This window comes from Canis lupus, chromosome 8 (assembly GCF_048164855.1).
Source record: "Canis lupus baileyi chromosome 8, mCanLup2.hap1, whole genome shotgun sequence".
In the NCBI taxonomy this organism is placed as follows: domain Eukaryota; kingdom Metazoa; phylum Chordata; class Mammalia; order Carnivora; family Canidae; genus Canis; species Canis lupus.
In genome coordinates, this window is record NC_132845.1 from 59,340,265 (window position 1) to 59,366,545 (window position 26,281).

General features: G+C 44.1%; 1 protein-coding gene across 1 annotated transcript; it reads right to left on the minus strand.

The window, feature by feature from the left end:
• Positions 1-3,323: 3,323 nt before the first annotated feature.
• Positions 3,324-26,167, minus strand: LOC140638641 (eukaryotic translation initiation factor 3 subunit C). Its single transcript, XM_072836332.1, has 21 exons — positions 26,042-26,167; positions 25,800-25,937; positions 24,316-24,381; positions 24,025-24,214; positions 23,272-23,397; positions 23,019-23,073; positions 22,785-22,894; positions 22,264-22,391; positions 15,565-15,724; positions 15,080-15,183; positions 14,493-14,634; positions 14,163-14,288; positions 13,937-14,030; positions 12,944-13,134; positions 12,507-12,731; positions 7,569-7,932; positions 4,183-4,342; positions 4,025-4,090; positions 3,848-3,935; positions 3,592-3,754; positions 3,324-3,494 (listed from the first exon to the last, which is right to left on the minus strand). The coding sequence occupies exons 2-21, from the start codon at positions 25,898-25,900 to the stop codon at positions 3,412-3,414; spliced, it is 2,742 nt and encodes a 913-aa protein (XP_072692433.1). The 5' UTR covers positions 25,901-25,937; positions 26,042-26,167; the 3' UTR covers positions 3,324-3,411.
• Between the last annotated feature and the right edge of the window lie 114 nt (positions 26,168-26,281).

Below are 26,281 nucleotides of genomic sequence, written 5' to 3' on the forward strand. Positions count from 1 at the left end.
GGGGAGAAGCAGGCTCCGTGCACGGAGCCTGATGTAGGACCCAATCCCAGGACTCTGGGATCCTGCCGAGCTAAAGGCAAGACACTCAACTGCTGAGACACCCAGGCGTCCCTGAGCTTAATTTTCAAAAGCTGCTTCATTCTTATTTCATCCAGATTTGCTTCAATATATTTTTGAGATTATCTTTTTGGAGTTTAACAAAATTTTCTTATCCTCTGAAGTTGCTCAAACTCCTCCTGGGAAGCTTTGAAAACCCCTGAATGTGATCTTGTTTTCATAAAAAAACATTGTTTCAGCTAGATTTGTACAGCTAACTGACCTTGAGAAGTTCATTTTGTGGACTTTATAATCTGAGCTCATTTGTACAATTATCAGGTTTCAGTTAGATATGCTCAAACTCATGCTGGGAATTTACTTCAGAATCTGTTTTCAAAACACTTTATTTTTTCTGTTCCTAAATTTGGTGTATCAGATTAGTTGGGAAGATACTTTTAAGATCTGAGATTTGTTTTTACAAAAACTGCTACATTTCATCTAAAGTGCTCCAATTCACATAAAAATTTTTAAAATATTTTATTTATTTATTTATTAATGAGAGACACACAGAGGCAAAGACACAGGCAGAGGGACAAGCAGGCTCCATTCAGGAATGTGGGATTCCTCCAGGAATCCTCCCGGATTCATCCAGTTCTAGGATGTGGGACTTGATCCCAGGACTCCAGAATCATGACCTGAGCTGAAGACAGATGTTCAATCGCTGAGCCACCCAGGCATCCCAATTCATATAATTTTTTGAAAATTATCTGTAAATGTGAGATTTTTTGTTTTGCTTACAAAAGCTATTATTTTAGATATTTTTAAAAAACACTCTGAGGGGCATCTACGGCGTTAAATGTCTGCCTTCGCCCAGGTCATGTTCCCCACTACTATACTTCCAACGAGCATTTACAAACCTCACTTCAAAACTTTGTTCTTTTCTTTCTGTGATAGACAAATAATTGTCCTCCAGTGTCCACTTGCCCTTCTTTTAGTAACAGAACTCCCCAGGTTTGGGGAGCCTGGAAGGCTCAGTTAAGTGTCTGCCTTCAGCTCAGGTCATGATCCCAGAGTCCTGGGATTGAGCTCCACATTGTGCTCCTGCTCATCAGAAGGCCTGTTTCTCCCTCTCCCATTCCCCCTACTTGTGTGCTCTCTCTCAAATAAATAAAATCTTAAAAAAAGAAAAACTTTCCAGGTTTGAATGAACACACAACCATCTAGGTGTAGGTATTCCCCCAAAGTATAGGAAAAAGAGACTTAAGTTCTAGCCAATGGGATCAGTGCAGTTTCCAGGCCCTCTACTTCCTCTCCCCCCTCCTATTGGCTTGCGCAAGGATAGGGTGTTGGTGCGCCAGCTTTAACCATGTAGATGAGACCAATAACCCAGGGGGTAGTGGAGCAGTAAGACAGTGGGGCCTTGAGTCCCTCAATGATCTTCTAGAACACAGATGGGTTTAACCCCAAGCCTGGACCTCTCCCCTACCTCTGTACTGTCACATGAAAAGTAAACTACTTTGTTTGAATCACTGTTTTGGAATTCCCTTGTTGAAATAGTTTAGCCTACAGTGTAATTAATTTGCAATCCAGGGATGCCTGGGTGGCTCAGTTGTTGAGGGTCTGCCTTCAGCTCATGGCATGATCCCAGGATCCGGGATCAAGTCCCACATTGGGCTCCCTGCGGGGAGCCTGCTTCTCCCTCTGCCTATGTCTCTGCCTCTCTCTACATATGTCTCTCATGAATAAATAAATAGGGGATCCCAGGGTGGCTCAGCGGGTTAGCGCCTGCCTTTGACCCAGGACGTGATCCTGGAGTCCCGGGATTGAGTCCCATGTTGGGCTCCCAGCATGGAGCCTGCTTCTCCCTCCTCCTGTGTCTCTGCGCCTCTCTCTCTCTGTTTAGCATGCATGCATGCATAAATCAATCAATCAATCAATCTTTAAAAAAATTGCAATCCAAACTCTTAATCTCCAGCTACCTCACTTATGTCCCAAACATGTCTCAAACTGCACATTTTTTTTATTTAAAAATTTTTTTTTTAATTTTCTTATTTATTTATGATAGTCACAGAGAGAGAGAGAGAGAGAGAGAGAGAGAGAGAGAGGCAGAGACACAGGCAGAGGGAGAAGCAGGCTCCATGCACCGGGAGCCCGACGTGGGATTCGATCCCGGGTCTCCAGGATCACGCCCTGGACCAAAGGCAGGCGCCAAACCGCTGCACCACCCAGGGATCCCTCAAACTCCACATTTTAAAATCTAACTGCATTCTCGGTCCACCTTGTATATTCCTAAACATAAACACTATCCCAAGTATTTCTTGTTAATAAGCTTATTGTATCAATTTATTCCCAATCAGGAGAACCTTATGTTCTTGACTCCTACTACTCCCACATTCAACAGCTCAGAAAAATCCCAGCTTATTGCATACATCCCTCTTTAACCCCTTCCTCAGCTCAGATCCTAATGATCCTGGCTGTAGATGCTTTTTACTTTCTGGTTGGCTCTCTGGTCTCCAATTCCAAGTCTACAATGCTGCTCCATTACACTTCCTAAAACGATCCATTCGTATACTTTGTATTTTGTTTCCAAAAGTCCAAAGCATTTCATCACTATGGTCCCAGCCTACTTCCTGTACATACTCCAAATACACTTTATACCAACCACATTATTACTTATCTCCTCCAATCCTTTGCACTCACTCTTTCTCCTTTGCCCACATCTATACTTCTCAAATGTGGTGGAGGACCATTTAAAAAAATTCTCCAATTTCCTGTGGACCAATACTTTTAGAGACACCATACAAATTAGAAATATGATCATATGTTTAGATGTCACAGTGGTGGCATGTCTCTCCATGCTGGCTCTTAATTAGGACGCCTGTCTTTATCAGGGTTAACTACAGATCTGCGCTGGTCCAAGTACCATACTTCCCACTGGCCTAAACTAACTCTCCCTTCCCCCTGCCTGGGGAACCACCACCCAAACCCCCTCAAAGTCCAACCATCACTACTGCCTCCATTACACTTTCCTGATATTTATGCTTCATAGTCACATCCTGTTCAACACATCCACTGCCTTCCACACACCTGGTAGAACTTATCATGTGTTATTACAATTTCTTGTCAAATGTCAAAGAGCTGCAGGCTCTCTGATGTCTGGGATACATAAGTCATCTCTGCATCCTAAGCCTTGTGCCTATCATGTGGTAGAAGTTCAGAAATATAATTAGCAAACTAACATGTCCAACCCACCTCCATGGCGACATGCAGACAAGCAGGCACTGTAACAACTTTAAACAGAACTTTAATAACTCAGGATGTGGTCTACGACTTAAAGGCTGAATGGTCTGGGCCAGAGGCACAGAAGCGAGGCCATTAGTAGGCTGTCTGAGACTGCTGCTGGCGGTACCCGCCCCGACGCATGTAGCCCTCGTTCTTGCGGTAGCCGTCCTTCTGGTCTGTAGGGGAGAGGAGAGGGGAGGAGGACGTGAATGACAGTGAAGAGGCAGGAGGGGGACCAGAACCCTGGGAGAGCAGAGGGACAGAATAACTGACCTCGGAAGTAGCCACCATAGGTACCCTGCTTGTGGTCAAACACCCTCTCATTATTTTCCACCAAGCTGCCCAGCTTCTCAGCCAGCTGCAGGGCCAGGTTCTGTTGGGCAGTGGGCTCGGTGCGGTGCATCACCACAGTCTGCGTTGGCTGGTCCAGAGAGGCCTAATATGAGTGAGGTAGAGAATGGATGTGACACAGATCTCCACTCCAAACTCCCCATGATGTCATCTGCCCATTTACCATCCTGGCCCTTACCATCAACTCCTCATTAATGATCATCTTGCTGATGATGGAGTGTACAGTGGGCAGGTCCAGTTCAAACATGTCAGATAGAGTCTCCATGCTGGGGAGAAAGAAGGTAGAGAGCAGGGAACAATTAGGAGCTTTGACCACAAACCTGGGGCACCTCCACTGCCTCGGGGCCCATCCTACCTGATGGAGTCATAGACACTGCTATAGGTGAAGAGGTAGGTTCGCAGTGATTCTTCCTGGATCTTCCTGTGGGGAGAAGGGAGTAGAGGGTAGAAATCTTCAGGGAAGGAGACCAACCAGTCTTTTTCCTACCCACCATGGCCTTTCTCTTTGCTCACCTAACCAGCATGGTTCGGACTTTGTCAGCCTCAGGGAAAAGGTCCCACACTTTGCCATTCATCTTTTCATTGATGATAAAACTGTGACAGGTCTTCCAGTCGCCCATCTTCATAGCCTTGGAGGCAGCAACCACGTGTTCTCTCATGGACTCAGGGGGACCTGGAAGGTTGAGAATGAGGCAGGGCCCAGGGGAAACTTCGGACCACAGCTCCTGCCTCAAGCACTGCTCAAGGAGGAACATGGGACAGGAGAGCAAACAACCAGACTGGGACTCTCTCGGCACTCTACTAAATAGCCATGTGATTGTATAAGTCACTTAATATCAAAAATATTTAGACTAAATTGGTCTCTGACATGCTTCAGGGGGATTAGTGAGCCCTCCTTGAAAATACTGGAAAATCGTTGTCTATCCTTATGTACCTTTTCCTAAGTTATTTTTTTTTTTTAATTTTTATTTATTTATGATAGTCTCACAGAGAGAGAGAGAGAGGCAGAGGCACAGGCAGAGGGAGAAGCAGGCTCCATGCACCGGGAGCCCGATGTGGGATTCAATCCCGGGTCTCCAGGATCGCGCCCTGGGCCAAAGGCAGGCGCCAAACCGCTGCGCCACCCAGGGATCCCCTTTTCCTAAGTTAAAAGCTTTCATTAGATTCTTAGATTTTCTGACCTAAATTTTTTTTTCTTTTTTTTTTTAAATAGGCTCTACACCCAGCATGGAGCCCAACATGGGGACTGAAGTCAGGACCCTGAGATCAAGACCTGAGCTAAGATCAAGAGCTGGACACCTAACCAACTGAGCCACTCAGGCGCCCTGACCCAAAAAAATTTCTAGTGTCTCAACTGGAACTGTATTTATCAAACTTTATTCCACCTTCTTGATTTTGACTATGTCTGTATATCAGCTTACTTTTCTTTAAAGACAAAGCAGGGAAAGAAAACATGGCAAACAAAAGTAAAAGAAATTCAGAGTAGACAACTCTACCACTAGAATGGACGGTAGGTGTAAAGAAACATGAACACGGCAGACCCTAGAACAGGGAGCAAGCTCAAAGGTATAAGAGATCAGTCCCAAAGAGAAATGTATGAATAAGATAAGTAAAAGGAAGAGAATCACCCTTGTGATTGGCTTCTACTTTGCCACTTTTAAAGAAGGAAGAATTAGTTATACAAAGATTATATCTCTCTACAAAACCAAGGGTAGCACAGAGCTTACCCAGAAACTGCCTTTTGATCCCAGGCAGTATTAGAGAGGCAGGGACTGTAGTGAGCCAGAGAGCCCTAAATGATGGAGACAGAGCCTTTCACTGTAAATTTTCCAGTTAAAATAAAACAAAGCTTCACTACCTAAGGCAGACCAAATTTGTGAAAAGGGTACCTGCACTTCACAAAACCACGCACACAACCAGTAGAGGACAGATCTGAGGGAACATGGCTGTGGACAGTTAAGTGTGGTCACTTGCCAAGTGTTTCCAGGCATCAACCCCACAGGAAAAGTACAATTCAACAAATTCCTTTCCTAGTGAAATCACAACCCACCCAACCCTTGGACTGATCAATCAGTTTTCAACAAGTGATCAAAGGAGCCAATGGTAAATTCTCAAATGCCAAGGGTCTTGCTGGTTGGCAGAAAAATGTCTATGAAGGGAAAAACAGGAAAAGAGGTTAGAGAGATACATATCAGCTGTATTAAACTTGGGTAAGTCACTTAACTCCCATGCCAGTTTCTTAAAAAAAAAAAAAAAAAAAAACTTATTTAAATTTAATTAACATAACGTGTTATTAGTTTCAGAGGTAGATGTCTGTGATTCATCAGTCTTATGTAACACCCAGTGTTCATTACATCACGTGCCCTCCTTAATGTCCATCACCCAGTTACCCTGTCACCCCCACCTCCCCTCCCCTCTAGCAACCCTCAATTTTTTCCTTATGATTAAGAGTCTTTTATGGTTTGTCTCCCTCTGATTTCATCTTTATCTTTTCCTCTCTTCACCTATGATCCTCTGGTTTGTTCCTTAAATTCCACATATGAGTGAGATCATATGATAATTGTCTTTCTCTGACTGACTTATTCCACTTAGCACAGTACCCTCCACTTCCATCCATGTTGTTGCAAATGTAAAGATTTCACTTTTTTTTTTTTTTTAATTTTTATTTATTCATGATAGGCACACAGTGAGAGAGAGAGAGGCAGAGACACAGGCAGAGGGAGAAGCAGGCTCCATGCACCGGGAGCCCGACGTGGGATTCGATCCCGGATCTCCAGGATCGCGCCCTGGGCCAAAGGCAGGCGCCAAACCGCTGCGCCATCCAGGGATCCCAAGATTTCACTTTTTGATGGCTGAGTAATACTCCAGTGTGTGTGTGTGTGTGTGTGTGTGTGTGTGTGTGTGAATAGATATATTTATATATATATATGCATATATATATAAATATATATATATATTTATATATATGTATACACACATACATATCTTTATCCATTTGTCCATTGATAGACATCTGGGCTCTTTCCATCGTCTGGCTATTGTGGACAGTGCTGTTATAAACACTGGGGTGCAGGTTGCCCCTTCAAATCACTACCATTTGTATCCTTTGGATAAATACATAATAGTGCAATTACTGGGTCATTGGGTAGCTCTATTTTCAACTTTTTGAGAAATCTCCATACTGTTTTCCAGAATGTCATGCCTCAGTTTCTTAATCAGGAAAAAAGGAGGTAATAATGATACCCATATCATAGGGTATTGTGAATGACAATTAAATGCATTGTTATCTATAAAACATTTAAAACAGTGCCAGGCAGAAAAGAAGTACTATGTGAGTTTATGCTAAATAAAACATCACTGGAATCAGGTCATGGAGAGTTTAACTTAGAGACTGAGGAGGTTGGACTTTGCAAAGAACTTTGAAAGATGCTAGGGACATATAACACCATATATTCGGTAGAAAGATAATGCTGAGAAATAAGAGACTAAAGGAGAGAATGAGAGAGTAAGGAGCTTAATCTGTAAGCTAAGACAATGTATCCCATAGCCTACTAAGTAAAAAGGACACTTCTAGGTTCTACACAGAGAGGTCACTGCATCAAACAGAATCCTCTTGTGTGAAATTCCCTTCAGCTTCTCTTAATCCTCTGAATAAAAAGGCATCAAAGATGGGCACCTGGGCTCAGCTGGTTAAGCATCTGCCTTTGGTTTAGGTCATGATCTCAGGGTTCTGGGACTGAGTGGGGCTCTCTGCTCGACGGGCAGTCTACTTCTCCCTTCCCCCACCCCTGCTTGTGCTCTCTCTCACCACTTGCACGTGCTCTCTCTCAAATTTTTTTTAAAAAAGCATCAAGGGACAAATGAGCAAAGTCTGCTGCATTGCAGAGCCCCATACTCACCCAACAAGGGCTGCCGCTCGCCCACCCGCAGCTGGTGATGGAACTGCTTGCTGATCATGCGTCGGCGGGCGTCACTCTCATGGGCAGCCATGTAAGGGATCTCCAGGAGCATGGCAGACACCAGATAAACACACTCCAGCAGCTCCAGGTTGATATGTAGGTGGAAGGGCACCTGCCGGCGCCGCTCCACCTTCTCCTGCTCCTGGTTGCGCTCCTGCAGGCTCCGCAACAGCAGCCCCTGGCCCAGAAGCTCCTTGGCCCGGCCGCTTGACTGAATGTCCAGTAGGGCATTGTGAGCGTCCTTGGTCAGGCCTTGGCGGAAAGCACATATGCCCAGCTGCACCATGGTGCGATTGTACAGGATCTGGGAATGAAGGACAATGTACTCAGAAGGGGTAACTATAAGGCGGGCTACTCATCCAATCAACAAATATACACTGAGCACCTATGAGGTGCTGAGCACTAGGCTATCGGCTGGGACAGAGAACAAACCAGATGAGTCCCCATCCTCTCATGGAGCTTACATTCTAGGGATAAGGGGATGAAGAGCAAAATGACCACAATATGCAGATAGAGACTCATGCCAAGGAGAAAAATAAAACAGAGAAGGGAGTTAAGAAGGGAGTGGTGGTGGTGGTGGGAACTCACAATTTTATACAGGATAACTAGGGAAGGCCTCATTTTGAAGGGAATGTTTAAATAAAAACCTGACAGAAAAAGGGGAACAAGTCGTGCAGGTATCTGGAAGAAGAGTATTCTTGAGAAAAGGAAAAGTCAATGCAAAAAGGCCTCGTGGAGGAGCTATACCAGGTATACTCAAGGAATCAGTCTAGAACTGTAAAGATGTAAGCGTAAACTGGATAGGCAAGCACACAGCCTTGTAAGCCAAAAGCATTAATGCTTTTAAGATGGGGAAACCACAGGAAGGTTCTGAGAAAATGAGATATAACCTGAGTTAAAGGGTTAACCCTGGCTGCTGTATTAGGACAGCCTGAAAGGAGAGAAGGCCAGAAGCAGAGACCAGAAAGGTGAGGGTGGCTCAGATCAGAGGGTAGCAGTGGAAGGGATAAATGGAATCTGAACAGAAATGGCTGGGGAATCAGATGAGGGATCTGAGAGTAAAATAAGAATTGAATTTGACTCTAAAGTTTCTGGCCCAGGCAACTGAAAATACGGACTTGTCACAAATTACGATAGAGGAAAATTTTAGGTAGTACAGATGTGGGGAGGAGGGCAGATAAAGTCTTTACTGATTACAATTAAAAGTATATAGGTCAGTAGTAGTCCTGAACATAGATGCAAAAAGCCTGAAAAAATACTAGCAAAGAAAGTCCAGCAATAAATAAAAAAGATAATAGATCATGATCAAGTAGACTACATCTCTGGCATGAAAAGTTGATATAAAAATCTAAAATCATAGTTACCATATGAACACAATAAAGGAGACTTAACTGCATCATTTTAGTAGATGCAAGAAAAGCTCTTGACAAAATTCAACATTTATTTAGGACAAAATTTCTCAGTCAACTAGGATCAGAAGAGAACTTTGTCAATCTGAGAAAGTGTATCAACAGCTAACATTATACTTAGTGGTAAAATGTTGACTGCCTCCCTAAGACAGGGGACAATGCAAGGTGTTTGCTCTCACTACTTCTATGCAGCACTAAGTACAGGAGATTTGAGTTACTGCAATATATCAAGAAAGAAAGAAAAAAGGAGAGGCGCCTGGATGACTCAGTCTGCTAAGCATCTGCCTTCAGCTCAGGTCATGATCTCCTGGGATCCAGGCCTGCCTCACACTCCCTGCTCAGTGGGTAATCTGCTTTTCCCTCTCCCTCTGCCCTTCTCTCGTGCTCACACTCTCTCTCTCTCTCAAATAAATAAAATCTTTCAAAAGAAAGAAGAAAAAAGAGAAGCCATAAAGACTGATATAGTAATAAAATGGTCTGTAGGCAGATAACGTGATTATTTCAGCAGAAAAGCTAAATCGGTGAACAGAATACTAAAACAAATTAAGTGAATTTAGCAAAACAGATGCATTCAAGGCCAAAATACAAAAAATGAATTCTATTTTTATATGTCAGTAATTAACAACTGGAAAATGAGATAAACCAATTATTTATTTTTTTTTAAATTTTGTAAAAAGATTTTATTTATTCATTAGAGACATAGAGAGAGGGGTGGAGACACAGGCAGAGGGAGAAGCAGACTCCACACAGGGAGTCCGATGTGGGACTCGATCCCGGGACTCCAGGCTCATGCCCCTGAGCTGAAGGCAGAAGCTTAAACACTGAGCCACCCAGGCATCCTAAAACCAATTACATTTACAACAGTATTGAAATGCATAACATTCATAAATAATTTTTCTTTTTTTTAAAGAGAGACAGAGAGAGAGAAAGCACAAGGGATGGGGGGTGCACAGGAACATGCTTCACACCCAGCATGCAGCCCAGTCCATCTCATAACCCTGATATCATAACCTGAGCCGAAACCAAGAGTCAGAGGCTTAACTGACAGCCACTCAGACGCCCCTTCAGGAATAATTTCTTAAAAGACATGTAATAGGGATGCTTGGGTGGCTCGGTGGTTGAGTGCCTTTGGGTCAGGTGGTGATCCCAGGGTCCTGGGATTGAGTCCCGCATCTGGCTTCCCACAGGGAGTCTGCTTCTCCCTGCCTGTGTCTCTGCCTTTCTGTGTCTCTCATGAATAAATAAATAAAATATTAAAAAAAAGACATGTAATAACTCTACACAGAACACTGAAGAAAAAAATGAAACAAAGAGGTAAGATTGAAAGGTTCAGTGTTGTTATTAAGACATCAATTCCCTCAAAACTGATTTATAGATTCCATAGAATTCCAGCAGGTGTTTTTTGTAGAAACTGTCAGAATTCTATAATTTATTTGGAAATGCAAAAGTTACAGAATATCCAAAGCATTCTTTAAAAGAACAAAGCAGGAGGACTTATACTACCTGACTTCAAGACTTATAGGCAGAGTAATCAAGACAGTATGGGACTGGCACAAGGACAAACAGATGAATGAATGAATGAAACAGAAGAGAAAAAAATACACTTACACTTACAACCATATGTTTTTTTTCATGTGGTTTTCCACAAAGGCACCAGAACAGTATGATGGGGAAAGAATGTCTTTGACTCTGACTTCATATCCTATATCAAAACCATAGATCTAAATGTGAAAGCTAAAACCTTCAAAAACTTAAAAGGGTTAAAAAAAAAAAAAAAAAAGTATCTTCATGAACTGTGAGGGTTTCTTTAGGTAGGACCCCAAAAATAGTAAGCATAAAAGAAAAAACTGAAATTAGACTACACCACAAGACATGGTATTAAAAATGAATGGGGGGGGGATCCCTGGGTGGCTCAGTGGTTTAGCGCCGCCTTCAGCCCAGGGCCTGATCCTGGAGACCCAGGATCAAGTCCCACATCGGGCTCCCAGCATGGAGCCTGCTTCTCCCTCTGCCTCTCTCTCCTGTGTCTCTCATGAATAAGTAAATAAAATTAAATTAAAATAATAAATAAAATTAAAATAAAATAAAATAAAATAAAATAAAATAAAATAAAATAAATAAAATAAAATAAAAAAATAAAATAAAATAAAATAAATAAAATAAAAAAAATAAAATAAAATAAAATAAAAAAAATAAAATAAATAAAATAAAATAAATAAAATAAAATAAAATAAAATAAAATAAAATAAAATAAAATAAAATAAAAAGAAAATGAATAGGTAGACCACAGACAGGAAAAAAATATTTGGAGAATGTTTATCTGACAAAGAACTGGTATCTAATAATAAGTAGTTGATTTCAGGGATTATCAGGGAACTACAAACCAACACCATAATGAGATACCATTAAGCCACCACCAATGTGGCTTAAATGAAAAAGATCAACAATGCAAAATATGGGTAAGGAGTATAATACCCATTCATTCTGGTAGGAGTTTCATTCTTATGAAACTGGACATACACCTACACTTTGATACACCAGTTTTACTCTTAACTATTTACCCAAGAGAAAATGTACAGCAACATAAAGGCTTATAAATGTTCATGACAGCTTTGCTTATGATAGCCCCACACTGGAAACAGACCAGGTGTCTATGAAGAGGGGAACTGATCACGAACTTCAGATAGGGCAGCCCGGGTGGCTCAGTGGTTTAGGGCCACCTTCATCCCAGGGCGTGATCTTGGAAACCCGGGATCAAGTCCCAGGTCAGGCTCCCTGCATGAATCCTGCTTTTCCCTCTGCCTGTGTGTCTGCCTCTCTCTCTCTGTGTCTCTCGTGTATAAATAAATAAAATCTTAAAAAAAAAAAAAAGAACTTGAGATAAATTCATGCACTGGAATAAGAAGGAACAAATGGGAATGCTATTTAAAAACTGCCATCACATGGGCTCGCCTCAGGTTCACAATGTGTACACTTCTAAGTGTCAATATCGCTTCATTGTTTGAAACACACATTTACTAGACCTGAACTTAGACATGGCTGTCACCCTCCCATGTGAAAATGTCCCCACGACACTACCACATGTGCAGTCAGCAGTCCTGCTGTCATGTCCCAACACACCACACCACATCTGGGTCCTGCCTTTCCTTAGTTTAACAACTTAAGGTTTTTCTCTCCTTTTATAATAAAAGACCTTCTAATGCTCTCAACCAGATACACAGGAGGGACAATAAACATTAATGGAACCCAAATCTCCATCCCAGAGACCTCTAGTGGTGTCAGAACAGGACAATACCCTAACATGCAGAAGGATCGAAGAATGGTGGCATCTGGGAAGAACCAAGTGTCCACTCCTATCTCCACCAGCCAGAGAGGTGGCTAACCTGGTTGAGCCATTGTGACCATGGACAGGAGCCTGGCTTGTTCTTCCCTTTGCTACCAGGGCCAGAGCGCCTCCTTCCCATCCTACCTGTACTGGTGGGTCCGCATGCTGAATATTGTCTTGCAGGTGACTCATGAGCATGAGGTCCCGGGCTTGGTACCAGCGGGAGTGCAGGGCATGGTGGTAGATGTGGCAAAGGATGGCACACGTGCGGATGCGGTCTGTGCGGTCCTTGGCGTAGATGTACTTGCACAGCCTCTCCATCAGCACAGCTGAGTCCTCGCCCTCATTCTCTGCCTGGTCTTGCTCAGACTGGGGGGAGGGCAAGCAGTGGCAGGATGTTGTTAGAGGAGAAGATCCGCTAGGGCAGAGACCCTGGCTCAGGCTTCACAACCAAAGGCTAGGTAGGCTCCATCCAGCCCTGTTCCTGTCCCTCCCAGCTCCCCTCCCGACTCCACCTCCGAGAATTCCCAGGGAACAGATTCTGCCATTAAGTCCAGACAGACATCATCCCTGAGACTCACCTTTGAGGAGCCCTCTGGGGGGGTGAGCTGCCGCTGGTGGGCCTTGTAATCAAATTTGTAATAGGTGTGGAGGATGCGCCTCAAGTAGACTCGACAGATCTCCTCGGTGGTGCCCTTCTCTTCCAGGTAGCGCTGCACGCGCTCGATGATGGCACACACCTGCGCCTCGTCCTTCAGATGCTCCACGTACTCTGGCGGGAAGAGCCCCCCTCTGCTCAGCCAGGCACCTGGCTTTCCCCATCCTCTGCCCAGAACTGTCCAGCCACCTCTACCCATGTGTAGTCTCCTCACTGTGCCCTGAAAACACCATCTCTTCCCCAGACACTCCCTTTCTGTTCCTGTCCGTGAGCTCTTCTGCTACTTCCTCCCCTGATTAAGTCCTCCTTCTCATTCAGATCTTATCTCAGATGGCCCCTGCCTTAAAATGTTTTCTTCAACCATTACCTACAGTGGCTATCCTGTCTCCCACTATCACAGGTCCCTATTTGAATTTCAAATGCACCCTGCACATGATCTACAACTGCCTCATTTTATTTACATGTTGAAATGTCTTTCTCCAGGACTGAAATGTAAGCTCCATGAGAGGAAATGGCCTCTGGCTGCCTCACTCACCACTGTAGCCCTGACTCAGTAGGCACATGTGGGTATTCAGATTTCACTTAGTAAATATCCTGTACTTCCTCCAACCCAAATGCCTCTAATCCAAGCCAAACAAGCAAAGTGGACTGAAGCCAGACCGCAATGATTCTCAAAGTACAGTCCCTAGACAGCAATATCACCTGGGAACATGTAAGAAATGCAAAATTTGGAGGCAAACCCTCCATCCCCCGCTGACCTACTGCATCAGAAGCTATGGGAGTGGGGCCTAGCATCCTCCCAGGCCATGTGGATTCTGGGGTAAGGAAGGGTTGGTTCATCAGACACCCTGTCAGTATAATCCTTAGTTTTATTCTCTGTACCTTCCCACTGATGCCCATGCCTGCCTAAACTTACCTTGGGAGTGGGGATCAGTATTTTGCATTATTTTGGTAAATTCTTCATCCATTCGTTCCACCAAGGTTAAGATACAGCCACGGACACGCAGTGGCTAAAGGCGGTAGTAAAGGAGGAGCAAATAATTAGCCCAGATCTCAGTGCCAGACTTCGACCCCTCTGTCTTCACTGAGCCTTCCCAAGACAGACAATATACGCTTCCGATTAGCCTCCAATTTCTCTTTACCTGGTCAGCATTATGAAGGTTCTCACTTTCCTCCAGGATGTTCTCTCCAACAAAGATGTTGGGGTTTGCAAACAGGATGTCCATCAGCTCATTGATACAGTCCAGGCACTTCTGCCACATCTCAGGCTGTCAAGAGAGCAGAGGGCCGTCAGAGGCATGAAGGCGGAAGAAGCAGGGGCCTCCCAAGGGCCCCTTCATCAGGAATCCAGTCAACTACCAAGACGGCCTCCACAGCCCTCAAGTTTTATGATACCAGCATCCTCCCCCACCCCGGCCCCCCCAACCAACCCATCAGCTCAGCTCTGGGATGCTCCTCTTCATTGCCCTCACCTTCATGTACGTGGCTAGGTTCGGGTTGTAGTCATAGAGAGAGGCAATGATATTGAACTTGATCTTTACTATGACGCCCTCCCCCAGGTTGTTTTCAGACGCAATCTGAACCAATAGCTGTAGCAGTTCAATCTGGGCTGCACTGGAGAGGAGCAGAAGAGGGTGAGGCATCAGAGACAAATAAAAAAACCTCATCCTGTCATGCAGCATGCCCTCCTCAGACAGCAAGGCGGCGTTATTCCCACCACCTGCATACTTGCTTCTCCTTTATAAATTCCAAACAGAAGCAGCAATAATGCTAACAATCTGCCATCCTCTTCAGTTACCAAACAATTAAAGAAAGTGAGCATTATTCCCATTTTACAGTTGGGAAAATAATCCCCAAAGTTTAAGTGACTGTTTTAAGATCAAAAGGAGAGTAAACAGCAGAAAATGGACAGGTATATAAGTATGTTCCAAGTATACCATTCCTTCAACAGTAGCACACACAAATCTTCCCAAACTGCTATTTCCCCACCAACCTCCATCCATGTTTTAGAGAAAAAAAGAGCATTCACCCTGTAATCTCACAGGCCCATGAATCTTACCGATCTGTTCCCTTCTTGCCTCGTGCCTGTAGGATCTCATTCAACTTCTTGATGACAACAGCGTGGGTGATCTCGGTTCCCTTGGCAAACATTTTTGGCTTCTCCTAGGCAACACATGTACTATCATGTACAAGCTGATACAAACCCATTCTTGTGCTAACTTTTCTCCCAAACCAACCGGGGGAAATCTCTCCCAGACAGCTTCCCAATTCATTTTAATATTAAAGCCCAGGGTGCTTGGGTGGCTCAGCTGGTTAAGCGTCTAGGTCTTGGTTCTGACTCATGTCGTATCTCTTGGGTCATTGAACCAAGCCTCGCATTGCACTGTGCACTCAGCACAGTCTACTTGAAGATTCTCTCCCTTCGCCTCTTTCCCCCATTCAAGCGCACACGCATGCTCTCTCAAGTAAATAAATAAATCTTAAAAAAACAAAAACAAAAACATAAACCCAAAAAACCAAAAACCACAACACTAAAGCCCTCACCTTAACGAGGGGCACTCCACCCCGGACCCTTTCCCACTCCCCGCCTTCATTGTCTTCCTCTTCCTCATCCAGGCGCTTAGATTTCCTATCGTGCTTCTTCTTGGCTTTGTCCTCCCGCTTCTTCTCAGCTGCCTTCTTGTCCTCCTCTGTGGTGGGGGCCCTGCCAGGAGACATGGCAGATGATGAAAGACCAGTCCCCACTCCACCTGAGGCGTCTCCTTCCCATGAACTTCCTCTTTTTCTCCAATAAGCCCTGGGTTCAAATTACACTCTAGAAGTAAGCTAGAGTTAACCATAACCATAACCAAAGCAAGGATTATCAAGCATGTGAATCTGCCAGATACTTACCAAGGCCTGTCACCGTATCACACCCACTAAGAAAATCCTACGAAAGGAACAGTATGGCCTGGTCTAATAAGGCAGAGGGGTCAATTTGGCCACTGCAGACATAGAAACAGCCTGCCATGCCGCCGCACAGCCAACCTCTCAGGTTTTCCAGAGAAAACTCAACCCGTAAGTGACATAGTTATTCTTTTAATACTAGTTGCTCTATTCTAGACTAATCTTTTTACCTGTTACCAACTAATCAGTTCGAAATTAGTGTAAAAAAATTTGCTGTTCCCAGACTGGCTCCTCTCCCCTTATGAGAATTAAACTAAATTCTGAATTTAAAAAACAATTGTTCAAAACAATAAAATTCCCTCACAAATTCCAAAAAGATCACTGGCTATCCCAAAGTGGTCTTTGACCACTTGGTGTCTGAAACCATTTCCAGATTTGAATACTTAAATATTTAATACTTCTAAATTATCTCAAACTTCATATACTGATGAACAAATCTTTCCAGACAAACTCAATAGATACTCAAATTATAATCCTCATCAACTGCCATTTAAACATCTACAAATAAATTTCATTTTAACTGCTTAAAAGATCTGAACGTGTTTTAGTAATAGTTTATAAATTTGCCAGCTGGATCAAACTTTTCCACTTGCCAAAGAATGTATGCCATAATCCCACAGTTTTCAGGTTTTTCCCCTGTACTACTGCAATACTCTCTTTAATGACAAAAGCTCACTTTATAGGAAAATCCTTTGCAAACACGAAACATTTGCTAAACTGAAACCTCTTGGTCATATCCCTAAAGCTCTGAGAATATCAAAAAACCTACTGCAATTTTAGAATCGATGCTGCTTAAACTTCAAAAGAACTTAATGTTTCTAGCCTAAAATTTTACTGCTAGCCATAAGGATATCAGGATTCACACTTCAAAAACGACAATGAACTCTCACCCTACGAAATTCCTTTTTTTTCTTCAAGATTTCATTTTTAAGTAATCTCTATACCCAACATGGGGCTCAAATTCACAACCCCAAGATTAAGAGTTCCATGCTCCACCAACTGAGCCAGCTAGGTGTCACTTTCACCCTATAAAATTCTAATTAGACTAAAACTTGGCTTGACAGATTATACCTTGGTATATTTACATCTTGTTAGAAATTAGAAAAGTAATGTTTATGCTCTCAGTTATACATCAAATCGATGCAAGCTACTTTTCCAGTAGGACATCACCAAATAAACTTCTATTAAAATATGTAGCCGAGGGGAGGCTCAGTGGTTGAGCCTTCGGCTCTAGGCATGATCCCGGCGTCCTGAGATCATCCCACATCGGGCTCTGTGCTCGGTAGGGAGCCTGCTTCTCCCTCTGTCTGTGTCTCTGCCTCTTTCTGTGTGTCTCTCATAAATAAATAAGTAAAATCTTAAAATAAATAAATATGTAGCCAAGAGACTAAAGATATTAAGAGACAACCAACAGAAGTTAGCCCTAAAAACTATGCTGAAAATGATCATTCCATGTCCTCTTAACAATTACCGACTAGAGCCCCTATATACTCTTGCTTAGCATCCTAACAATTTAGACATTCAGTCCCACCAGAGATTTATCCTAAGGTCAACACACATACACAAACACAAAATGGCCTCCAGAAGCCAGTTAACTCTTTTTTTTTTTTTTTTTTTAATTTTTATTTATTTATGATAGTCACAGAGAGAGAGAGAGAGAGAGGCAGAGACACAGGCAGAGGGAGAAGCAGGCTCCATGCACCGGGAGCCTGATGTGGGATTCGATCCCGGGTCTCCAGGATCGCGCCCTGGGCCAAAGGCAGGCGCCAAACCGCTGCGCCACCCAGGGATCCCCAGAAGCCAGTTAAAACTTAGTAGTAGGCAGCATCTCTGTGAAATTCCACAGGCCAATAATGCTACCAGAGGTAAATAACTTCCTCCAATACATCCTTCAAATAAAGGGTCATATTCAAGACAACACTTAAATTTTACGTGTCTTCCTCCTCTTTCTTAATCTTTTTTTTTTTTTTGCCTTTTTCCTCTATTGCTGACTCTATCAACAGTTAAATATAACCCAAATTTCAAACAAATCTTGATTGCTCACTGTTGAAAGGCATCAAGAGGACACGACTGCCGGCTGACCCTTGAGTTGGCCATTGGCAACAGGAAGCCCCTCCCTCACCTTCTGCCCTGTCCTTGGGATGTATGTTCTGCCCATCATTCCTACCCCGGGGGCTGTTTCAAAAACATACCTTGTGAATAACATGTTAAAACCATCCGGACTGTATATTTGACACTGCCTGGTAAAGACCTCTATGTAAACTTTTATGATTCTGGTGGTTGGGTGTGAAGACGTACTAGCCTTGTGGCTTCCAAGAAAAGTCTCATCTGTTAGTTCCCTTGCTTATTAAAGCAGCCACTTGCAGCCATCTGCCTCTCTCTTTGGTTTCTCCCTGCCAGCCAGGTACTAGGGCTGGTTTCAGATTTCACCCTCAGAACACCCAAGGTGGTGAACCAACACTCGCATCTGATTAAAAGTCTAAGTGGATTAGAGGGCCTCTGGGGTGGCTCAGTGGTTTAGTGCTACCTTCAGCCTAGGGCATGATCCTGGAGACCCAGGATGGAGTCCCATGTCGGGCTCCTTCCATGGAGCCTGCTTCTCTCTGCCTGCTTCTCCCTCTGCCTGTGTCTCTGCTTCTTTCTCTCTCTCTCTCATGAATAAATAAATAAAATCTTAAAAAAAAAAGTCTAATGTGATATTTTATCAGAAGAGATCCAAGACACTGGATTTCATCAGTTTGTACTTAAGAATTACCACCCCAACTACAAATTTGGAAATATTAATGTGTGATCCAGTAATTTACCTCTAATGTCTATATAGTAAATCAACATTTTAGCCCCAAACTCACACTAATAACTTCCTTAGCTAAGAATTAATTAATCCTAAGTAAAACCCATAAGAGTCAGCCAAGACCACAATAAAGATATTCAATGAGTAACATCTTACTGCACTTGGAGAAATATTTTGGAAAAATATGGCAATTAAGAAAATAGTCACTTGGGCACCTGGGTGGCTCAGTGGTTGAATGTCTGCTTTTGGTTCAGGTCATGATCCTGGGGTCCTGGGATTGAGTCCCACATCAGGCTCCCTGCGCATCGGGCTCCTCGTGGGAAGCCTGCTTCTCCCTCTATGTCTCTGCCTCTTGATGAATGAATGAATGAATGAATGAATGAATGAATGAAAGAGAAAGGAGAGGAGAGGAGAGAAGAGAAAAGAAAGAAGAGAAAAGAAAGAAAAGAAAAGAAAAGAAAAGAAAAGAAAAGAAAAGAAAAGAAAAGAAAAAAGAAAAAAGGAAGAAACTGGGTGGCTCAGTTGGTTAAATGTCTGCCTTCAGCTCAGGTCATGATCCCAGAGTCCTGGGATTGAGCCTCGCATTGGGATCCCTGCAGGGAAGCTTGCTTCTCCCTCATCCTCCATCCCTCCCCCAGGCTTGGGTGCTCGCACTAGAATCTTTAAAAAAAAAAAAAAGAAGAAGAAGGGACACCCGGGTGGCTCAACAGTTGAGTGTCTGCCTTTGGCTCAGGGCATGATCCCAAAATCCCAGGATGGAGTCCCATATCAGGCTTCCTGCATGGAGCCTGCTTCTTCCTCTGCCTATGTCTCTGCCTCTCTACCACTGTGTCTCTCATGAATAAATCTTTAAAAAAGAAAAAGCCACTTGAAAAAGAAAAGCGATTTAAAAGTTCACTAAACGGATTCCTTAAGGCATTCCCATAGATAGACTTATCCTGATTACAAAATTAAATGGAACAAAAGCTCTAATGTTTCTTATAATATCTGTGATTATCCTCGTATTTTCAGCCCAAATCCACTACCTAATGTCCAAGTCCCTTAATGTTGCCAGACAGCCTTACTCCATACCAAAAAGAGACAGAAGCTCTTGAGATTAAACCCATTCCTTTAACCAAAAAAAATGAAAGCTGAAAAAATGTGATGAAGAATAAAGTATAGATTGGTTTAATATGGAGACACTGAAAAAAGATCTTGGCAGACATTATGGAAACAGACGGTTATGCTTCTAGAAAACCCATTCACAACACTAACCCTGGCTGGCTTAGCTAATGAGAAAATACGTGTGATCAAAATTCACTGTTCCCATACCATCTGTGGTTTCTCTCTCCTTGTTCTTTTTCCTCTTATACATATCTTGCTTTTGTCTTGGTTTGGAAATCAACCTTAAAAACTGGTTTTGAGGGCAGCCCTGGTGGCTCGGTGGTTTAGTGCTGCCTTTGGCCCAGGGCCTGATCCTGGGGACCTGGGATCGAGTCCCACGTCAGGCTCCCTGCATGGGGCCTGCTTCTCCCTGACTGTGTCTCTGCCTCTCTCTCTCTCACTGCATCTCTCATGAATAAATAAATAAAATCTTAAAAAAAAAAAAAAAAAAAAAAACTGGTTTCATGACACAAGTAAAACAGTCTCTGAATTATTCTTTGACATAAAGTCAAATTCAATGTCAAAGACCTTTGAGGATGCCATTGTTGACCGAACCTGTCAACTGGAATTTTAACTCAATCTAATTCTAGATATTTTAATTAAGTATACAAAATAAAATTTCACTGGCTTAAAATATATATCAAGGGTAATCTCTAAAAGGATAGCATGTAACTTCCAAACCAATACAGAGGAACACACTAAGAGGGAAAAAAAGAATACAATCTAGACATGGCTTAAGAAGTAGAAAAGTCGGGATCCCTGGGTGGCGCAGCGGTTTGGCGTCTGCCTTTGGCCCAGGGCGCGATCCTGGAGACCCGGGATCGAATCCCACATCGGGCTCCCGGTGCATGGAGCCTGCTTCTCCCTCTGCCTATGTCTCTGCCTCTCCCTCCTTCTCTCTCTGTGACTATCATAAATAAAAAAAAAAAAAAAAAAATTAAAAAAAAAAAAAAAAAAGAAGTAGAAAAGTCAGTGAGAAAGAAAAAAGAAGATAGGATTAACCTCAATTATTAAGTGAAAAGCCAAATCCCTCTCAATTACCGTAACACACTGTGTGATTCCATTTACATTATATTCTCTACAGAGGGTGAATTTATCTAGAGACAGAAAGCAAATCAGTGGTTGCTGGCTGGGGTGGGTGGGGTGGGAGCAGAGGACAACACCAAACACACACGAGAAAGACCACTGCATGATCAGAGGTTTGGAATTTTCAGCCTCACCATGACTAGGAGAGAAACAAGGGCTGAAAACAGAGCAATCAGTGAGTACCGACTTAACTGATCACACATTTTTAATAAAACCTCTATAAACATCCCCAAATGATGACGTTTGGAATGCTCCGTGGTTGCTAAACACACTGTGGTGCCAGGAGTGTGGTGCATCCAGATAGGGCATGGAAGCTCTGTGCCTGTTCTCCCACACCATGCCCTGTGCATCTCTTCCACTTGGTTCTTCCTGAGTTGTATGTACCCTTTAAAATAAACGGGTAATAGCAAGTAGAGCGCTCTCTCAAGTTCTGTGGATTGTTCTAGCAAATTATCGAAACTGAGGAGGGCAGGATCCTGGGTGGCGCAGCGGTTTAGTGCCTGTCTTTGGCTCAGGGCGTGATCCTGGAGTTCCAGGATCAAGTCCCACATCAGGCTCCCTGCATGGAGCCTGCTTCTCCCTCTGCCTGTGTCTCTGCCTCTTTCTCTCTGTGTCTCTCATGAATAATTAAAAAAAAAAAAAAAAAAAAAGAAAAGAAACTGAGGAGGGAGTTGTGGAAACTCGGAATTTATAGCTGGTTGGTCAGAAGTACAAGAGCCAAACCTGGGTCTTGCCACTGGTTTCTTTCTTTTTTTTTTCAGTGTATAGTTTATTTTTTAAAAAGATTTTATTTATTTACTCATGATAGAGAGAGAGAGAGAGAGAGAGAGGCAGAGAGAGAAGCAGGCTCCCTGTGGGGAGCCTGACGTGGGACTCGATCCTGGGACTCCAGGATTGCGCCCTGGGCCAAAGGCAGGCGCTAAACCGCTGAGCCACCCAGGGATCCCCTTGCCACTGGTTTCTGAGGTGGGGGCAGTACTGTAGGGCTGAGCCCTTAATCTGTGGGGTCGGCAATAACTCTGGGTCGTTTCAGACTGAGCTGCATGTGGAACACCACATTGATGGCCAGAAAGTTGGAGAACCGGTAGGTGTAAGGAAAAAAAAAAACCCGCAGAGATGGTGTCAGAAATGCTATAAACAAACACATCAGATATACATGCCTCCTGGGCTTGACCAGTCAAGTGGAACACAGAGTAAGAAAGGCTTCTCAACAAAAAGGTGACTGCAGGATTCCTACACTTCCCCACTATGGCCCAAGGCACCACTTTTTTCCTTACTTTTTAAGGAATCTTGAAGCTAGCACTGTCTGCTTCCCTTCTTCCTCCTCTGAGTCAGAGTCAGAAGATGTGGAACCCGTATCCCAGTCTTCATCATCTTCTGAGTCTTCTGAGTCCTCCTCATCATCCTTAGAGAAATAAGAGCATCAGCAGGAAAAAGGCTGGAGACTGACTGGTTTCCCTGCCGGCACAAGTCCCAGGAATTTTCGGGAGCAGAATAAGAGTAGATACTCAAGAATGATCATATGAAGAGCTGGACTGGGCCACCAAGACCCAGAGAGAAGTGCAGACTTGCTCCAGGGACCCACAGTTCTCCGGGGGGCAGAGTGGGGTCTTGAAACTACTGCCCCATGTTTCAGGGCACTCAGTGCTCTAATCCAAGACAAAGCCTGTTCTCAAACCAGGCTCCACTAAACCCTATCTCTCCCAATCCTAGGGCTGTCAGTCGTCATTTCCCCCAGGAACTTGAGAATGGTCCATGGCAGGCAAATCGCCCTTCATAGTCTCACTGTGGCTCTTACCTCCATCTTTTTGAGGAACTTGCGACTCTCTCCAGAAGGAGCTTCTGATTTCTTCTTTAGGAAAGCTGCAGCACTGACTCCGTCCTCATCCTCATCCTCATCTGAAGAGCCTGGTGGGAAAGGAGAGAGAAGAGAGAGAGAGTGATGAATAAGGCAGAAGGGCAACCAAGAAAGCAGGCCAAAGGATCCCCTGACTGTGAACTCGTAATCATTAGTAGTGAGGGTCCCCCTCACCTTCTGAATCCTCCTCGTTCTTCTCGGCGTCTTCGTCCGCAGACTGCTCAGGGTTCTTAACAAGGGAGATGTGAGAATAATAAATGATGCCTGCCAACCACTGCCCCATCCTCCCTATTCTCCCCCTCCACCCTAGTGCTATGTGTCCTGATTCCTTCTCCAGTTACCCCTTCCATTTGCAAATACTCTTCTGTCTCTCTTGGGGGGGATCACTGTCCCCACAGTTCAGAAAGTCTATCTCTAGCATCCTCACCTGCTTGTAATTTGTAATGTGGGACTCGAAATCTCGGTTGTATTTTCGGATCTTCTGGCGTAGGGTGCTCAGGGCCTTGGCATTGTTCTTGTTCATCTTCTTCTTCCCTTCCTTATCCTCCCATAGCTAAAGGACAGGAGAGGGGAAAAAAGTAGAATAGGGATGTGAGACTACACAGTATTACCTAAATCTCAGGCTTATGGGACACCTGGGTGGCTCAGCAGTTGGGTGTCTGCCTTCAGCTCAGGGCATGATCCTGGAGTCCCAGGATCTGGTCCCACATCGGGGTTCCTGCATGGGGCCTGCTTCTCCCTCTGCCTATGTTTATACTTCTCTCTCTCTCTCTCTCTCTCTCTCTGTGTCTCTCGTGAGTAAATAAATAAAATACTTATAAATCAATCAATCAATCTCAGGCTTCACCACAACCATGATGATGAGTTTTGCTATCTGTACACCATCTGTACTGCTTACCAACTGCATTTATTAGCTTATTTTTAAAAAAGATCCTTTGTATTTCACCACCAAAGGGGGGAAAAAAACCCCACAAACAAGAATAGGAAAATAAGGGACTAAAATTCTTGACCAAAAAAGGTCCTGGACTCTCCTTGCTTCACCCCTCTTTTTCTCAGGCTCTAGGAACTACTATATGGATAGCAAACAACCAAGAGGAGACAGGACCCCTGGAAGTGGGTTAGGACCAGGCCCCAGGTCCACAATCCCCTCTGGATCCTCTCTCACCTGCAAGCATCATACCTCATTAAGATAATCCTCTAGATCAGCCAGGATGCGGATATAGAACCGGGGGACACCTTCCTTGTCCACAATGCTCTTAGCCTTCCCGTATGCTTTTCCCAGGAGCTCAAACTCTTCCAGGCACTTGGTGACATCCCGAATCTTCATGGCATTACGGATGGTCCGGATGAGATTGGTCAGCTCCTCAAACCTGTGTTGGAGCCCAAAACCACATTGGACTTGCTCACCAACATCAGAAAACCCACTACTGCTACAGAGATTCCCCATGATCTGGCCTCCCCATGGCCTCACCTCTTGTCCTTGGCACTTCGGACAACTCTCTTGGTATCTTCTTCATCCTCACTCAGCAACAACGGCCTGTTTAAAAGAACAGACACCATTAACTTCCCTTCCTTGCTCCAGTCTTTTCAAGTGATCTCTATTTCCCTTCTCAGTGAACCCAAAAGAACAAAAATACTCAAAAAAAACAAAAAACAAAAAACAAAAAAAAAAAGAACAAAATTACTCAAGCCATCATACCACGCTTATCCTTAATGCTTCCTCTTCAAAACCTCATCATATACAACTCACTCATCTAAGCCTACTTCAGGTATGCCATTCTGTCAAACACTGTTACATATACAAAGAGGACCATCTCCATCCTCTCAAAAATAAAGCTATTTTCTGTGTCAGAAAACTAATTACACAAAGACACAAATAACTAAGCACTGAAAGAAATCAAGAAAAAAAGGTACTCCAGCTAGAATGAATGGAAAAGGCTTTAAGAAGGTGGTACTTAAATTAGATCACAGAAAGCAATGTTTCCTGGATTGTGAGAGGCCATGGGCAAGGAAAAAGTCCCAATGGCTTTTAACACCTCCACTACTAGCACGTTTCTTTAGTAAGGAAAGACTATACTACAGCCATATCTCCATTCTTTTTCTTCCTGTTTTATTAATTTACCAATTATTTTGTATTTTAAAGTAAGTGATGTTGGTTTTTCCAATTGTGGCAATAATAAAAAATCATATTCCGGAGGATATATGTGCATATGTATATGTATTATTAAACAGTGGCACAAGAATATAGAAATGTGCAAGTGGCATGTATGAAGTTCAAGAAACAACATTCCAGTTTCAAAAAGTGAAAAGAGTTTTTATTTTGCAGAGACAGGGGATGCAGTTGAGTGTCTGTCTTTGACTCAGGTCCGGAGTCCTGGGATCGAGTCCCGCACTGGGCTCCCCGCGAGGAGCCTGCTTCTCCCTCTGCCTGTGTCTCTGCCTCTCTGTGTGTGTCTCCCATGAATAAATAAATAAAATCTTTTTTGCAGAGACAGGAGTATGCCATTTCAGTAAATATCAGAAACAGGACAATAGATAATGATGAGCCAGCCCTCAGTACCAGGTGGCGGGGCTTCAGGAGCCACATCGAGCAGCTCTCAAATACCAAGTGAGCATTTTGGATTTCTTGTGAGCAGGATTTTTTTGGTGGTAAGAGGAACTGAGAACTTTTGGAGTCCGATGCCGAGCGGAGAGGTGGTACACAGGCTGTGAACACGCAGGCCAGTTACGAGGCTGATGCAACAGACCCAGCCAGTGGGAAATCTCTTCTGACTCCGACCCCCTGCGCCCGGCGGATGGACTCCCACAATTCACAGCACCCTGAAGCGTGAAGGTTGTCCCTTCGACGCTGCTCTGGCCCCTTAAACTCCCGCCGCCTCCTCCATTCCCCTCTCACATACGCGGCCTTCCCGAGCACTCCCCGACCGGTCACCGCGGCGCAGGCCCCCCACTCACTGTTTGCCGTAGTTGCCCCCGACAGGTTTGGTGACGAGCTCTTCCCCCGACAGAGACGACTCGGACTCGCTGTCCGAACCGGTGGTGAAAAACCGCGACATGGCGACGGCGCTGAGGCTGCGGCGGGCGCAGCGGGACCTGCGGGAAAGCTGGAGTCACAGACCGCAAGAAGGGGCCGGGGTCGCTACTTCCCGACCTCTACTTCTCACCATCCCCGCAAATACCCCGATTTGCAGCCCCACCTCAAAGGCCAAGGCCCGAGAAATACAACCCGTCGGAACTCGCGAGTCACACCGCGAAGCCTCAACAGCGGAAATACGAAAAGAAGGAAGGCGGGGCCTCTACGTCATTTCCGGGAGAATGACGAACTATACTGGTGACTACAACTCCCAGCGGTCTTCGCGCCGGAAGGGGCGTGGACAGGCTTGACGTACCCTTGGCAGGTGGGGCGGTGCCTGGAGAGTCTCAAAGCCTGTCGCGTT